The sequence below is a fragment of the Mytilus californianus genome, unplaced genomic scaffold (genome assembly GCF_021869535.1).
Source record: "Mytilus californianus isolate M0D057914Y unplaced genomic scaffold, xbMytCali1.0.p SCAF_12, whole genome shotgun sequence".
Lineage (NCBI taxonomy): Eukaryota > Metazoa > Mollusca > Bivalvia > Mytilida > Mytilidae > Mytilus > Mytilus californianus.
The window spans coordinates 41,995,611-42,014,775 of NW_026262604.1; the positions used below are offsets into that span (position 1 = coordinate 41,995,611).

A 19,165-nucleotide genomic window follows, 5' to 3' on the forward strand; every position below is an offset into this window, starting at 1 on the left:
TGTCCTTGTATAACTCATAATGTTCCTTAATGTTTTATTATTTCATTGTCTCTTCCAGCAAAATTTTCACATTTTACTAATTTTCATGGACAGAACCCCTTTACATTTTTCCCTTTATTTGGTAAAGGTAGTATACGGTTTTCTTGTTCAGTTCTATACACATTTATTATGTTCTGCGTGATGTTATCTGTGTTTACATTTTTATTAACATGGATATAAATTATCGACGGTAGGACCTCGTCTACCGTTTTACAAGTAAAGGTTGTATCGCAAGACAATAAATATATTTTGCAAATGCTTTTCTGTCAATAATATCTCAAAGGATTATTGGTTAATTCTAAATTTATGAAATATGAACTCGGGTTTGTGATATCACATGCGTGAACATTATTGAATATTCTCATTCGCACAGCAATAGAACTTATGAGAGATAACTCGCCACTGTTTGTATTTACGGATGCAGACGCAAAAGATGCTGGCCGCATTCAAGAAGTCATTAATGCAGCCAAAGCAAAGAATATATCAATCTCGTCATTACTAACCAATCAGTGTGCTCGCAGAAAACGATCAGCATTAGGTTGGCTATAGTTGTGATACAAATATAATTGGGGAAAAGGCAATTGGTTCATTCCGTTCGTCTTAAAACATTGAAGGTATTTATTATTGTCATGCGTATCTCAGAATTTTTATTTAACATTATTCAAACATTTCAGAATCATTGCACACAGCATAAAAATGTGCAAGTTCAAAACAATTTTTCTCATGTTTCCTGGCTTGAGTTATCAGCCGGCATAGAACAAAGCAGAATACATGATATCGTTCTAAATATTCAGGCAATGTTTGCCTTTGTACATAAAACTCGCCACACGCGAGTGTTATCTCCACATGAATCAACAGTGGCGCTGAGGTCAAAACAGCTAGAAGGCCAAAATCAATAAGGAGGTTGAAGAGCATTTCAAACCCAAAAAAAAATCCAAAAAGTTTTGCAAAATCTGGCTTAAACTTAAGCCATGTATGCCCGACTGTTGAAAAACCTTAGTTTTTCGAATCGACTTTTAAACTTTTTTGGACGGCAAATTTACACAAATAAAAGCTGTCATCAACTAATCTATCAATTTTAACTTATCCTTTACCTTTGACATAATTGTAAGTGTGTTCTGTCTGCGTTTATGTTTGATAAAAATATTGATATTTTAGAACGGGATGAAAGGTCTGCATCGTCATTGTCATTTTTCCAACAAATAGCAGAAGCAACAGGTGGAACTGTCCATGAAACAGACAAAGAAAACATTGGCAATGTCCTGGACACTGTAATAGGGGTAAAATATAATTATGTTTAGTTATTTTGAACAAAGCCACATCATACACTATAAATTTAGTGTTCAAGACTGACAAAATGTATGTAAAGAAAAACGTTATCTATATCCATTGTAAAATTGAGAATGGAAACGGGGAATGTGTCAAAGAGACAACAACCCGACCAAAGAGCAGAAAACAGCCCAAGGCCACCAATGGGTCTTAAACACAGTGAGAAAATCCGGCACCCAGAGGCGGGCTTTAGCTGGCCCCTAAACAAAAATGTGTTCTAGTTCAGTGAAAATGGACGTCACACAAAACTCCGCAACAATTACATGAACCAAAATAAAAAAAAACATACCAGACTAACAAAGGCCAGAGTTCCTGACTTGGGACAGGCGCAAAAATGCGGCGGGGTTAAACATGTTTAGTTAGTCTAAGGGTGTGATAGTTTTATATAAGGCAAAAGGACCCGAAAGAGATTAGTTTAGAACAATTTGTAGTATACGTGTGTTTAATTCTGATACATTTCAAAACTTTTTTTTGAGTGGCAGAATTATAATCAGTACCATGACCATTTAGTAGAAGACATCTTCGCTAGTCAAGGGTTACGATTCGACTTGCTCCTCTTCGCCCTTGGCAGAAAATATTTGGGTAAACATTGTTGTGCCATCTAGCGACAACTAGAAGTCACGCCTACTCTGACTACATCATAATTGACCAATGGGAGCACTTGTACTATTTAGTTTGAAGGTGTAAAAATAACATTCTCCAGTATTTGATCGTGTTTACAAATTTCGTAAAACGGAAACCGCATATATATATATATATATATATATACGTTGACATTCCAATATTTGCACGAGGAACACACCCAAGAAATTTATTGCGTTGATTAAGAACTTCAAAAGTGTCACTTAATGTCGACCTATGTTTTTGGGGTAAAGACGCGTTGCACAATCTACATTTACATTTACATATGACCATTTTAAAGGCGCTATTGATTGGATGCAGCTAGCTACAACTGCGTTCAATGGAAATAAATACCTCCTGGGTCACAAATTCTGACTTAATCTGAGAAGGATGAAGAGGAGCGGATAGGATCGCAACCCTTGGCATGCAAAGATGAGTAGATGACAGCAGATCAAAAGAATTGACACATATATATAATGAAAAATATTCGACAGTTTAAATATACGCTTCTAGTCGATGCCACGAGTGTGTTTCGACTTGTCAAATTTACATAATATTAAACAAAAGCGGTTTCAAAATTACATCTGCTGTTCATGATATTATTTATCTTTCATTCAGATAATACATTAAATATTTGTTCTCTATCTTCATAATCTTCAAAGTATAATATTTTTTATCTTTATATCTATATAATTTTTGCACGCTTGATTGTGTGAATTTACTTTTACGTATATATAAGTTTCAGAATCCTCCAAATAGTACAACTGCAAAATGATCATAAAAGCATAGCTCACAATTACGGCAAAAGGTACAACTGCACAATAACCCAAAATTAACTCCTTCGGAGTTCATCCAAAGTACTTAGTGGGGTTCATGTTGCTGAATATATAGTATTTGGTGTAATGTCTTGTTAACTTTTTTTAAATAGTTAGTTTTGCCATTTTAAGGTCTGTTTTCAGTCTTTTGTTGCCTACCCTTGGTGTATTCTCCCTTTTTAATGATTAAACAATTCGATCCAAAAGATACAACTGCAAATTCGGTATATAAATGATATAAACAAGTTTGAGCTTTCTAAAAAGCTGTGGACTGCTTCGCTCTATCCTAATTTAAGGTAATATGTGTGCATGTGGTTGTTGAATTAGTATTCCGGAGGTGTGCCTAGATTGGCAGACGTTATAAAATACATATAATTGTATTTGAACATTGTTTAGCAAAAGAAATCATACATATTACAGATTAACAAAGCAAATAAACACGTATTAATAATTGATATTTCAATATTGAATTTCAGTGTGCAATATATGCATAATAAAACGAACATGTATTAATGACAGTTGATCGGAACTGAAATACACATAGTTAATTTTCCGGCATTTGATGTCTTATCCTGCGACGAGAAAAATCTGTAATTCTTTATCTTATTTAAGCCAATAGCTGTTGCTGTATCTCAGCCGCATCATAAAGCAACCAATCAGAATCTATATGTGATTAGTAATTATTTCAAGATGGCGTGTACATCTACTGAAACTTATAGTTCTGCACCGTGATGCAAAGCAATAATTAGTTGCTTACTTAACGTCAAATCTAAAACATTCAATATATTTCCCGGGTATGTATGTTTACACGACATTCATTGAATTATAAAGTGACTAACCCTAAACAGGTTGCTGATAAATTTTAGAGGACACCAGATTTCACTTTAGCGAAAATTTTGTTGAGATAATGAGCTACTCATGTTTACATTTTTTCACGTCATTCATGTCTGCAACCTGTATGAGTTAGCGTTTCTAATTTTGAATTTATGATAGGGACTTTGGAGACATACACATCTGGAATGTCAACAAGAATATATACCACATCAGGCGAAACCATTATATCAATCCAGGTATGATATTAAATATTTAAATATGCAATACCCTGTAATATTAATAATGGTGGAAAAGTAAAACAAAGAAGGTAAATGTTACGGAAACAGCAACCCAAAGAAAGGGTTTTTACAAAATACATAAAGAGGTAATGATACGTACTCATTTAGAGACAAGCGTATCACCACAAAATCTGATCCGTTATGAGTATAAACAAATTCAGGTTGAGAGTACATTCAACAGATTGATTTTTGATTTTTGGTGTTTTAACGCCACTTTTAAGCACCGCTTTTGGGCTATTTCGTGGCGGCCAGTTTCTATTGGTTTAGGAAGCCGGAGTGCCCGGAGAAAACCACAGACCTTCGATAGGAAAACTGACAATCCTAGTCAATTGAGATTGGAGTCGAGTGCACCAGCACGAGCGGGGTTCGAACTCACAACCTCAGTGTTGACTGGCTAGTGATTACAGTAGTAACTACTTAGACCACTCGGCCACCGAGGCCCCTACATTCAACAGAGACCAAAGATGCAACATTTATACCAAAGCCCAAGTAAAAATGCTACAAAAAGACAGTCACAGATATTAACTGAATCACGTTAGTTTTCTCGTATGAATTGTTTTACATTTGTCATTTCGGTGCCTTTTATAGCTGATATGCAGTATAGGTTTTGCTCATTGTGAAGGCCATACGGTGACCTATAGTTGTTAATTTTTGTGTCATTTGGTCTCTTGTGGAGAGTTGTCTCGTTGGAAATTATACCACATCTTTTATATAGACCTCGAATGCGAGATGTAGAACACACTTAACATACTACTTAGTATACATAGTTTTATTTAAAATCTTTCAGCTGAATTCAATCCGTTTTGCTGGGATTCTTTAAGGTTAAATTTTCAGTTTTCTAAGAAAATATTTTAGAACTACTGTTTTATGTGTTGTTGTTGTTGTGAAACAATCTAGAACGTCGTGTGATAACGTGCTCACCTCGAATGCGGAATGTAAAACTCACTTAAAATACTACGTAGTACACACCCTTTATTTAGTATCTTGCAACTTAATTCAATCCGTTTTTGCAGGGAATCCTTCAGCTTAAATTTTCAGTTTTCTATTGCACTTTTCGAGGACTATTGTTTTATTTTTCTTTTGGTTGTGAAACAGTCTACACGGTCTTTTGATAACGTACCCACCTCCAATGCTTAAATCCTGTATTCATCTCAGAGTTGGGTTGGTATTTGCTGTTTCTTTGGTAAGTATACGGTGTTTAGTGGTGACATAAGACTGGTAGTTTTGTATAACGCAAGGATAACAAGTCGGTTTGGTATTAACAGATTTGGTTGGGCATAGCTATTTGAAAGAAATTTACTTAGCAATTGCTCTCCGGCAATCAAAAATTTCATTTACAGTACGATGATACTTTTATGTTTAGCATCCTCCAGGTAGTATCATGAAACTAAGAAGGAATGTCATAAAAGACTGGAAGGTGAACATCACAGCACAGAGTTCTATCAAGGTTGATGGTGAACTTTTGGAAAAATCAGACACTGGTGAGATGTTTTCTCTGAAAGGCAGTCCAATTTCGGGTAACTATTTTTTTTAATAGTCATAACTACCATATCAATTATCATTTTACCATTGATATGCTAAATGTTTGTTACAATTTCACCAATTTGTGTTGTTGGGTAATGGTAAACCGATTTTGTTCAAAGGCGAAAGCATACTCGTAGAATATGAATAAAAAGTTTCTTTCCCACCCACACCCAGCTTGCCATCAAAATTATTTGATTAATAAAGTACAACCTTAGCCATTACTAAAAATCTGTTATATGTGAAACTGTTATTCTTCGTAGCAAACTTTCAAGTTGCTGTCAAGTACAGAAATATCAGCAATTAAAACGCTGCGACTTTGGTATATAATAAATAAAAAAGAAAATTATTTGTCGTTTTTATATGTTTGTTTTGGTTTTTGGTATATATTTATTAATTTATAACATTTTCTTTTGTTTAACAGATAACAACTATACTGTTAGTTTGTCTGTGTATAACTTGGGACCAAATGGCACATGTCACAACATTGCAATAACTGATAGTACCGGGAATATCATATCGTCACACGAGGCTTCACAGTTGCAACGAGATCTCGATACTTTGTGTGCTGCAACTTTCAGTACGCCATATACTGTAAGTTTATTTTGAAATAACGAAATTTACTTAAGTATGAAAATAACCACTGTGTTTTACTTGGGACAGAATGGCACATGTCGCAACATTGCATTGACTGATAGCACCGGAAATATTATTTTGTCACACCAGGCGTCACAGTTGCAACGAGATCTCCATACTTTGTGTGCTGCAACTTTCAGAACGCCATATATTGTAATTTTATTTTGAAAAACAAAATTTATGAAGTATAGAAATAACCACTTGTCGTATTCCATGTTTTTTAAGGATATGGATTTGATAAAAAAGAACGGTGTGTTGAAACTAGTTATGAATACAAAGTTTAAAAGACTCAAAATACTGCCCCCGCCCTCTCATGCATTGCTCTGATTCATTGCCCAGGTTTGGCTTTACGTTTGGTCATAAGTGATTTTATTAGCTCTCCATAGTTTGTTTAAGGTTTTTGAATTTTAAATATTTTGACATCAAACATAGCTAAAGAGACATATCTTGTCGAAATGCACACTGGTGCAGTACAATTGGTATTGCTTATGTTATTAACCGTATATCCTGCTACGAAGGAAGACTAGACTACCCTTCCTCTGTTCGTCAGTTCTACGAAATTGTGGTAGCATTTTTCTTAGTACTACGAATTAGACCTACCTCAAAATTAGTATAAAGCTTCATGTGAGCATGTTATACTGTGTGATGCATTGTCAAATTCATTACTCAATAGTATACCTTGTTGATAGTTGGATAGCGTTCTGTGTATATAGAATATATCATATTCATTTCAGGAATTCCAAGTTAAACTATATGGGAATGATGATAGTGGGAGATCATTCACAAGGAAGATCTCGGAACTTCACAAACCTGCAAGTGTTGAACTAACTATTAAAGCATCAACTGGTAGGTATGTAAGGCCAATTGGGGTCGGGGGGGGGGGGGGGGGGGAAGGGGGGAGGTCTCAACATACAAATTTGGACAAATACGTCCGTTTACAAAACACCTCAATATGATTTTCGTTCGGGGTTTGCCTTAGGAAAAGATATAGAGTTGACAATATCTACATATGTACAAATATGCATAGTGTATCGTTACCTCCTCAATAATTTTGTAAAAAGTAAAATAACAAAAATACCGAACTCCAAGGAATATTCAAAACACCATAACACAATGCCGGGATGTATAAGTACCGAGCCACGCCAAAAGGGTATTTACCAAAAATGGACTAAACAGTAAAGGTTAATAATTCACAAAGACAAATCAAAGAACACTATAATACGTTATTAAGATGATAAACAACGTCAGTACCTAGAATCTATACATCATGACCATCCTGTTTTATTTGTGAAGATGATACGGAATATTTATCAACAAGGCCTTGGTATCTTCCGATGAATTTTTTAGAAAAAGGACGAGACGTTCTTTGACATAACCCTGGTTCATCAACTTTCTGCACAGACACTGGTGCCGTTTTATAAAGTCTGAGTAGCAGCTGCAAGCTCTTGAATACCGAAAGAGTTGGGAAATGTATATCCCATATGCAGGTGAAGTTGGTATATTTATACCCCACGCAACGAGTTGCGGAGGGTATAATGTTTTTAAACCGTCCGTCCGTCCGTCCGTCTGTCCGTCTGTCCGTCCGTCAGTCCGTCAGTCTGTCAGTCCGTCAGTCCGTCAGTCCGTCAGTCCTGTTTCTTGTCATCGCAACTCCTCTCAAACCACACAACAGAATTTCACGAAACCTTTTTAGATAATAAGGACATACTATGTAGTTGTGCATATCAACAGGAAATTACGATTCAAATCTTTTTCTAGGAGTTACGCCCCTTTGAACTTTTTTACTTTAATGTACTACTGCAACAGTTTGTCATCGCAACTCCTCTCAAACCACACAACAGAATTTCATGAAACCTTTTCAGATAATAAGGACATACTACGTAGATGTGCATATCGACAGGAAATTACGATTCAATTTTTTTTCCAGGAGTTACGCCCCTTTGAACTTATTTGCCCAATATACTACTGCAACCTTTTGTCATCGCAACTCCTCTCAAACCACACAACAGAATTTCATGAAACCTTTTCAGATAATAAGGACATACTACGTAGATGTGCATATCGACAGGAAATTACGATTCAATTCTTTTTCTAGGAGTTACGCCCCTTTGAACTTATTTGCCCAATATATTACTGCAACCTTTTGTCATCGCAACTCCTCTCAAACCACACAACAGAATTTCATGAAACCTTTTTAGATAATAAGGACATACTATGTAGTTGTGCATATCGACAGGAAATTACGATTTAATTCTTTTTCTAGGAGTTACGCCCCTTTGAACTTATTTACTTTAATGTACTTCTGCAACAGTTTGTCATCGCAACTCCTCTCAAACCACACAACAGAATTTCATGAAACCTTTTCAGATAATAAGGACATACTACGTAGATGTGCATATCGACAGGAAATTACGATTCAATTTTTTTTCCAGGAGTTACGCCCCTTTGAACTTATTTGCCCAATATACTACTGCAACCTTTTGTCATTGCAACTCCTGTCAAACCACACAACAGAATTTCATGAAACTGTGTAGATAATAAGGACATACTATGTAGATGTGCATAATGACAGGAAATTATGATTCAATTTTTTTTTCTGATACAATTTTTTTTTCTTACACTTATTTTATTTCTCCAATGACAATGTGGGGACGTGGGGTATGTGAGCGCGCTCACTAAGGTTCTTTAATCCTACTAAGGTAGCAATACACAGGTGAAGTTGGTATATTGCTACTAAGGTAGCAATACACTGTAAGGATTTTAGTTTCGCACTTTGGTCATGGTGATTTTTTTAAATATGAAAGTTTTTGTGCAGGAAAAATAGCTGAAAATAATATAGCCTTCAAAGTGGGTTTATATGAACATCAAGATTGTTTTTTTATGTTTTATAGGCCATTTTTCTGTTTGACAGTCCGTATTTTCATATCCGTACCGCCCATTGGTCCAGAAATTAATGTAGTGTCTTTCAACAAATATTTGACTTTTCAATTCAATTTTATGGAAAAACGAAGTGAAATGCAAATGTTTTTTTTACTTCTTGATAGATAAATGTCAGTGGTTTCAGAAAAGGTATCACTGTAATGGATTGAAATTCTACTTTGTACGAAATTTATGGGACTTTTGGGACATTTTCACCCCCTTTTGCATTATTTTGCATCAAATAATTGCAGACTGGTGCCATGGTTACACCAAAAAGAAATTATTTTTCACAATTTTAGCTATTGGAAATCAAATCTATGGAAGATGCTGTTTCCATAAAAAACACATAAAAAACACAAACATTAAGCCTTATTTGTTAGAAAGCAAGGGAAAGAGGGTGGTAAAAAATTATGAGTGTCAATTTTAAGTTTTTTTTCTAACTGTGTATTGCTTCCTAAGGTGGGGAAATTGATAATTTCAAAATCAGATTCTGGTACTGAGATGACCGCTCATGTCGAATTCGAGGTATAAGTCTAAAAATGAGGCAGAGGAAGCCGTGTCTGTTGTTCCTTTAATTTGTAGTTATGGATGATATATTAAAGGAACCCAACCAGAAAAGTTTGGATTGTTAATGGAAAGAACATCATCAATATATCTGAATGTGAAATTAAATGATCTGGCTTCTTTGATCTTCTTGTTTTTTACAAGTGTCTGAAGGAACTCCGACTCATGAAAATAAGAAGAGATCGGCAAGGAGAGGCGCACAGTTTCTTTCCATATAGGATTGCCGACAATTTGTTGCCTTAAGGCCTAAAACACCCTCTGTTATATTGTATATTTCATTTGCTGTTAAGCCTACTACACCCTTATGTTATATTGTATATCGTTTTTGCCCTTTTTAAGTCTCCATTGTTATCATTCCTTCTTTTATTTGTTTCTGTTTTTCCCGACTTCCCGTGCTGTCCATTTATTATACACGTAAGCAGCTTACTATCAATATAACTATGTTTATATTCTTGCAAACAATACCATATAGACTCAATATATTTTTTTCAGATGATGTTATAGTTGGAAAGGAAAGGCTAATTGTTTATGAGGTTTTAAATCGCGGTACTGTGACAGAGACTTATCAAGTGTCAATATCAGACGACCATTCATTTGCCCAAGGAACTACATCAGTAAATTATGCCCTGCTTCCTGGAGATGGTGCTAATGGAACATTTGCTGTTAGACCTACCACACCCTCTCTTATATTGTATGTTTTATTTGCTGTTAAGCCTACTATACCCCTCGGTTATATTGTATGTATCATTTGTTTATTAAAAAGCATCATTTCAAAAATCAGTTCATGTAAATCACCATATTCTCTCAATCAAAATCGAAATACTACAGACAAGTGTTTGATAACGTAATGACGATCCGATCTTATAACATATTAACTACATGATAAAAAGACTTCTCATGAACGATACAAATCTTTATGGCAGGTTATGGAAAGTAAAAGTCTCGAAAAACTATGAGTTGGTTTGTATTTCTTATATTGCATAAGAACTCTGCGAATCTTTCTTACAGAAATATCTTTTCCCTAAAATTTCAACTTTTATTTCAGCTCATATACAATATCTGTTTCAATTATATCAACTGGAGAGGTTCAACAGAGTATCACCAGGAAACTTGTGGTATGGTCAAAACTCTTAAAGATAATATTGATGAACGTTTTTCAATAGCTTTCTGGAAAGTAGACTTGCATATAAGTAATAACTAGATGAATTTTGACATCAACAATTCCGATTCTATAAACTATTGAAAACAGTAATTATTGAATGAATTTTAAAATGAACAAGCATGGGAATTCTGCAAATGAAGTTACATAAGAGAGGCGAAATTTACCAAAGGGACATTCAAACTCATAAGTCGAAAATAATCTGACTATGCGGTATGGGTTATAGTTGTTCACTTCTATGTCATGTCTCTTGTGGGGAGTTTTTTCATTGGCAATCATACCACATCTTGTTTCTTTTATATTAGCTTAGTATTTCGAAAAGTCAAAGTTTTGATAACAATTGATTTATAATTATGACCATAAGAATGATGATTGAACAACACACAACCCTTTTTTTCAAATTCTGTGCCGCCTTTGCATCCTTGTTCAAGTAAGTAGTTTTATGTTAGTAATTAGGTTAATTGGGACAGGGTTTGTCCACACGTTTAACCAGTTTAAACTACAATATATCTTGCCTTTACCAAAATAGGCTTTCGAAACTATATGTTTTTTTCGGTGTTGTTTGTCTTTCTTAGTTACACTTTTTCCCGGTTTCGGGGTTTTGTTTTAGTCGGTTTTACTGTTCAATTTATTTTGTTATTTCTTATTTTTTATTCATTATTACACATGTAATTCAAATGCTTAATATGACCCATATTGTCGGCATGTTTTGGCCAAATATGATAAATATATACAGGTCTGTCCATACATTTTTCTGTCAACTAAGTTTGTTTTCGATTGTCAAAATTTCCAAAAGAAATATGATAAATTAATGTGAACTATTATTAAAAGACTCATTCGTCCAATGACAATAGCTCATAGTGATATTCTACATTTAAATGAGCTTAAAACTCATTAAATATCATGAAGCTGTTAAATAATATTGGTCTAGGTAACAAACAATAAGAAAAAAGAAAAGGTATTGGAACAAGTACATTACACATTACAGCAAAAGGTTAAGAACTTGATCGTTTCATTCTTCAAACAAAGTAAAAGAATAATATAATGTGACCCTATTATCAACAGACTGACATTCGCCTAAAGCAATAGCTCATGAGTATACTCTACATGAAGTGAGTTTGAAACTCAGAGAAAATCATGAAGCATTTGACTCCTATTGTTCTTGATACGGAAAAACATTTTCAGGACCAGACATTGATAGAAATTCAATTTCATGGCAACATAACAAATAACATTGCATATTAAATTGAAAGTATGAGAACTTCATCGCAAACATGATTCAAACGAAGCATGTTTTTTCATGTTTCACTTTTTATATACTTTTTTAAATATTCTTCTGAATTAGGTAACAGATGTTGAGAGACCTGATTGTACTGTTATACATACGGTTGGAATATGTGGTATATCATCTCTTAATACAGCTAATTGCTCGTTGTACACATGGACTGCTTTAGCTGAAGTGACATTTTCAGGGACACTGTTAGAGAGTATATCATCCACAGTTGGTATGTCCGTTAAATTGACTCATGTTAATGTAACGGGGTTATCTACAGGGCCATTAGCTGTTAACATCAGGTAAATACATGACTTATGTTAAAAGGGGTTTATAAAGATGTAAATGGCCATTTATGTACAACCATCTTTTTCTATCCGGTTATACACCGAGTTCAACAAAATCGATAACTTGAATTCAGCGTAAAGATTTCTGAATAAGATAAAACTTCAAGAAATGGGCAAATCCAATTACCACATACATCGTTTCCCATTGTCACTATATAATATATTCATCCCTTCTGTCCTCCAACTTTATTTACATTCCTAATATTCAAATGACAAAGATTTGTACTATGATCTTGATGTTTCCCGTCCAAAAGATATGGTTTGACAGAAAGATAATATTGTCTGCATGCCACTAAAAAGAATAGTCTTCTGATTAGGAAATGCAGTTTACTCATCTTCTCGGCCAAAAAAAAACCCTCAGAATTTAGCAAAATGTATATTGCATATAAATGACGATATTATGTATTTTAAAATCCAAACACTTTCGACTAAAAGTAGTTAATGTGAAACGACCACTAGCCTGTCAACATTGAGATTGTGAGTTCGAACCCTGCTCGTGGCACTCCGATCTTAATTAACTAGGATTGCCAGTTGAACCACAAAAGGTTAATTGTTCTTTTGGGGACTCCTGCTTCTACCACCAATACAACTTAGCCACGATATAGCCATGAGTGCTGAAAGTGGCGTTAAACATAAACAGCCAATCAATCAGTCTTTTTCAGGGTTCATTTATTTATTTGTATTATATCTGTCCTCGTGACAATTATATAAAACGCCTCGAAAAATAAAAAAAAAAAAAATGAAAATAGCAATGAGGCCTAGACACAGAACATATGAGCTCATATACGTCTTTGTTTCCAGTGGTGACTGTTGTACGCCATCGTTATACATAAATGTGATCGATGTTGATGGATTTATATCACAGTGTGATCTATCTTTTGGTGATGGTCAGTCAGTTCAGTCAGTAGAAGTTGTGTCACAACCTTCTGGGTCATCGGTAAGTTTTAGATGTAGAAATCTCTGATATTCCCTAGCACATTAAAAATGTATTTTCTATTGTCTAATAAATAATCAGCACTGTCATGACATGCTTACTGAACTTTAGGCCTGATATCTTTTTTGAGTTTTTGCAACCTTTTGGCGCATTTAACTATAAACCTGTTATTTTTGACGACTTTTATTGACAAACTTTGTTTGTATACATCCTTGTACATTACATCACAAACCGTTAATCCTAAATTGTAGTTGAAAATCGCCTTGTTGATACAAAGATTGAGTGCCACACATTTCAGCTGTTTTACTCTCTTGTACTATCAACCATAACAATAACCGAAAGTCGAAGACTCAATTTTGTACCTACTTATAACATCACCAAGCTGTTTGATTGATGATTGCCTAAATTCAAATAAAAACTATTTCATGCATACTTATGACAACATATTATCAAATAATACACTAGACAGATTCTGCAAACACCATGCAGAGGGGTGGGAAATTAGGACTGTTACTAGAAAATGAGGAACGTTTGAGTAGTAGGGGCACAAAACTTAATTTGCAACCGGCCACCTTCATGTCACCTAAGAGAGCGTGATACTATATCTAAATAGGGCATCAGAATTAACAAGAACAAACGTGAACGCGTACATCTACACATCCTGCATAGCCGAACGGACGCACCTATTCAAAATGTGAAGCAGGCACGAAATATACTTCTGGAGCACACCGGATCATCACCGGATGATAATGCTGTCAGTCATTTCTCTGCTGATTGTTTTTTTTATTATCTCGTTGGAATGATTTTTCTGCTGGACATCAAAAGTTCAAGCAGTCATGTTTTCTACTTCACGTACAGACGTATTTCACAATTACCTATGCTTTTCTTTCTTTATCTTTCAGGGAACAGATATCTACACAATCATTACTATAATGACAGTTTGCGTAACAATTGTCATAATTGTAGTAATTAGCGCATTTCTTTTGCGCATGCACCAGATTAAGTCAAAAGATGGATTGTCCAGATCTAAAGCCATCCCAGATACTACAAGGAAAGAAAAATTCAACGCTGAAATGATTTATACAAAACAAGGATTATCTATCATTGAACATGATTGATTAAAAAAATTTGCTTGTCGTATATAAGCTGACATAAACTGTAATAGTAATTAATGTGATACTGTTAAATGCCAATTTTAATCTTACTTTTTGAAAATTTCAATACATGCACAGCAACTGTATTCAACTACTGTAAATTCAGAAATAATTGCGAGTTTTTTTATTATTGCGAATAATACGACTGGTAGGGTATCACAATAATAAGAACTTGCATTCTGATATCTGAAACATATATCTATAAAACTATGCAGATTTTACTGAAATCGCAATAATTAACCTCGCATTTTTGTCTATTCTTCAAAAATCGCAATTATAAATGTACGCACCAATTTCTGAATTTACAGTATTCCCACATTACAGTCAATTGCCTATGATTTCCAACTATTTTTAATGTTAATTTACATATGTGATGATTGAAATATATTTTTTGACTAAAGTTTTAAATATGCTATTCAACTGAATGGCGTAATCTGTAATTATGTCGAAAGTCTACATTATCTGTGATATTATATTGTACCAAATTAAATTTACATATTTCATGTATATTCTTTCTGCAATATAATTTACAAACTACATATGTCTTAAAAGCATTACGCAGTCTTGTCGTAATATATTATAGTGATAGTTGAAGGTTTTTTGGTTGATTACTTGTTGTGTGTTGTTGAAATTCCAACGACAATAGTTCATGCAAAATTAGCACAAACACCAATAAATTCAATTGATATGTTCTGCAATGGTTCGACCAGGGTGACAGGCGGGAAATTTCGACAGACATTGCATAGCGAAGAAGATTTAATTTAGACAAGCCACTTCACGTTAACGAACAATTACAATTTCTCTTTTAGGGGCCTGTAGGTGGCCTGTCGCAGGGCAAAATGTCTGTCTCTATCCAACATATCATTGTCTTTCAGTGGCAGCTCATATTTCTCGCTCTTCGTCCCTGTCATCACACCTTGCAGAAGCTACCAATTGTTAATAGTTTATCGTCATGAATATGAATAAAATTTGATTGCCACTTGACGTAAAGCAAGCAGCAACCAGTACAGGAGCGATATTTCAAACATATTCATGAAACCTGATTTACGATACAGATCTCTCAAAAACTCGATGCAAGTGTTAATTGACGTACATAGAGAATTCTATCTTTATAGGGGCATAAGCTTCCTAATTCATGTTTTTACTATGTTGAACGATTATATCCCGTTGCCGATTTGACCTTGAATAAAGAATACTTCAGATACAGTAAACTCTGCTCATACTTTGGCTTCCATTTTGAAAATTGACAATGAGGGTTTGTTGAGATTATTTCAGCTTTGCCATTATGCACTTTCAATTTCTATGTATCAACAGTCAGCAGCGCCGGCATAGCTGTGCATATATATCTCTCGGTTGATTCGATATTCAAGAGCTTGCATTTTATATCACATGTATCATGACGGACTGATTTACAGATGCACAGACTGGAAAATATAATGTCCCTTTTTATCGCAGAATAAGTATCAAAATATGCTGCAGTATTTCAGCAAGGATTATATCCCATACCTTATAAAGCAAGAAACATGAAGGAGACTAGCATATTTTCAACCAATAAACTTCATTTGTGTAGGAATAGTCTGTTTATTCTACACTTCACATTCAGTTCCCTGATATCATGATCCTTTGGATTATCGAAGAGGAAGGAGTCATTTTCATTGTTTTGACAGACTAGAAAGAAGTATTCTCTGAACAATTTAGTAGTTCTAGAAGGTCGATTCCGCCATTTAAATATCAGTATCAGCAATATAGATTAGGCGGAATATATGAATACAACCAAATACCAATTAATTTAATGCTATCCAGATTCACTTTATTGACGACAGCATTACATATCTTCACATCGAAATACTTAAACAGAAATCATAAATGTGACTCACGGTTAAGTTTAACGCGTCGGTTTTGTCTTCTTTTCGAATTATGGTTATTGATCCCTCCTTTGGTGTCATCTTCCTCATTTTGCTCTATTAAGCTTCTTGGTAGCAACTGATACTTTCAAAGCTTTAAATATTAGTTGGTCTGGTAGGGGGATGGGGTCCTTCAATTATGAATTATTTAATTATCCAGCGATTTTCTCTATTTTTATTTATTGAAAAAGGCCATAAACGACTGAAAAGTGAAATTTAAATTTTTTGTAGTTAAGGTAGACTGTGAACGCACCACAAGTAAGATCTAATAATGTAAGCGCTAGAGTGATCTTTATAGGTGCTTTCCAGTCTCGTTTGACTCAAAACAGGAAGGAATTGAAATTTAGTTTAATTTCAACACTGATTGTATTTGAGCCGTTTGAAAACAGTTGACCTTTTTCTGAAGTCTGAAGTCGCATGAAACAATTGATATAGAGTGGATTTAGTTGTATTAAACTGATTGTATTTGTGCCGTTTGAAAACAGTTGACCTTTTTCTGAAGTCTGAAGTCGCATGAAACAATTGATATAGAGTGGATTGTCACAATTGAAATTGACACTTTGAACCAGACTGATAATACTTCAAGATTGCATTTATCCATGGGTGTGGTATTTTTCAAGCTGACAGTGTTGAAGATGCATCAAAAGCTACGCTCCGCCGTTTGCAAAGCTAGCCGCATACGTACATCTTACAAACATTTCAACAGAGGAGTTTGCAGAGGAAGATTTAATGCAAAGGAATATTTTTGTAGATTCTGTCGAGGATTTAGATCAAGGATTTCAGTCATCAAAACAATTCACAAAAGCAATTAAACGACGGATTATTTTCTACAGTAAAATGCCAGAACACACTGACATATATTGTCAAAACAATGCACGTTCCGCCAACAGTACAAAATCAGCAGTTGCAACTATCACAACGTAAGAGTTCCACCCCTGTCTAAGAGAACAAGTTAAGTATGGTTTGGAATTTGGAAGTTATGAATTTACTGTTTCCAAGTAACCTGTTGGAATAGTTTGCAGAGTTCTAAACAATATATTTATTTGTCGAGCAAAAGGTGTACTGGTAGTTCCTAGGTAAAAGTCAGCTCTTTTTTCGGCCTATGGTGTAGAAACTTTAAAAATGTATTACTGATTTTGTTCAGGTTCAGACAAAGACAGTGTTTTTGCTCAATCCCAATGTATCAGTAATGTTATTGTTTTTAAAGTTGATGGCTCATCCTAGGAGGTCGCATTCTTTTGTACGGTTTGTTCCAGATTTTTACTATCATGTGTAATATCGTTACGTTAACATTTCAGTGTGTAGCATACATTAAACATTTCAGTGTGTAGCTTATATCTAACATTTCAGTGTGTAGCATACATTAAACACTTCAGTGTGTAGCATACATTAAACATTTCAGTGTGTAGCATACACTAGACAAGTGTGTAGCATACTTTAAACATTTCAGTGTGTAGCATGCATTAACATTTGCATAAACTGTTTCCATATTTAAATATCCTTGAATATATACTTTTGTAATGCACCTTGTGCAAAAATACCATGTTTTAAACTATAAACATGTCGTATTGCATATATTTAGTTTAAAACTTATTGCTGATAATATGCAGGAGAGATACCCATTGAGTGGTTTACAAATAAGTAAAAATACCTTGTGCGGTTTGAAAGTGAAAGATGTACCTTGTACAGTTTGACAAATACAATATGCAGATTGTTCATTTGTAAGATAAAGATGAACATTGTGCCGGTGCTTAGATAACGATGCTCCTTGTGCAGATGTTAGAAAGGTGCATCTTGTGCAGATAATAGATAAAGATGCAGCTGCCCATTCAACTTTCCATTTCTGTTTAGCAACATTCCAGTAGCGCTTGCATATGAAGTATATATCTTCCAGCTGATGTGATATTCCAGAGCTTGCATTTCCTATCATCATTTCCTTGATAGAGGGTTGTTACTAGCAAAGAAGATATCAAAACAAGAGTTCGAAGTAGTGAATAAAATTGAGAATGGAAATGGGGAATGTGTCAAAGAGACAACGACCCGACCATAGAGCAGACAACAGCCGAAGGCCACCAATGGGTCTTCAATGCAGCGAGAAACTCCCGCACCCGGAGGCGTCCTTCAGCTGGCCCCTAAACAAATATGTATACTAGTTCAGTGATAATGGACGTCATACTAAACTCCATTAATTATACACAGGAAACTAAAATTAAAAATGATACAAGACTAACAAAGGCCAGAGGCTCTTGACTTGGGACTGGCGCATTAATGCGGCGGGGTTAAACATGTTTTTTGAGATATCAACCCTCCCCCTATACCTCTAGCCAATGTAGTAAAAACAAACGCACAACAGTACGCACAGTAAAACGCAGTATAAGAGAAGTCCGAGTCCGATGTCAGAATAGGAAACAAAAGAAAATAAACAAAATGACAATAATACATAAATAACAACAGACTACTCGCAGTTACTGACATGCCAGCTCCGGACCTCAATTAAACTGATTGAAAGATTATGTCTTCATCATATGACTATCAGGCACAATCCCTCCTGTTAGGGGTTTAGTATTATACCGTCATAAAATATATGAGAAGAACATAACCCGTGTCATGCCAACAACTGGTTTTAGAATAAATGTGTTTAATTCCGATGCAAAGACCCTATAAGTGAATCAATATTAAAGCCAAAATATGCAATCTTTAATGACCTGACAACAGTATCGTAACTATATCCCTTCTTAATAAGTCTGTTTAAAGGTTTTGTTAGCTTTTGAGGTGAATACTGACATTTTTGTGCTTTGTAAAGAATATTACCATAAAAGATTGGATGTGAAATACCCG

General features: G+C 34.7%; 2 protein-coding genes across 2 annotated transcripts in view; both read left to right on the top strand.

Moving 5' to 3' along the window:
- LOC127721816 (uncharacterized) overlaps positions 1-14,930 on the top strand; it is a 127,146-nt gene extending 112,216 nt beyond the window's left edge. The window contains exon 20 of the mRNA XM_052228620.1: positions 14,172-14,930. Within this exon, the coding sequence (XP_052084580.1) occupies positions 14,172-14,387 (216 nt within the window). The 3' untranslated portion in view covers positions 14,388-14,930. The remainder of the gene's footprint in view (positions 1-14,171) is intronic.
- LOC127721817 (uncharacterized) overlaps positions 1-19,165 on the top strand; it is a 165,881-nt gene that overhangs the window by 112,495 nt on the left and 34,221 nt on the right. The window lies entirely within an intron of this gene.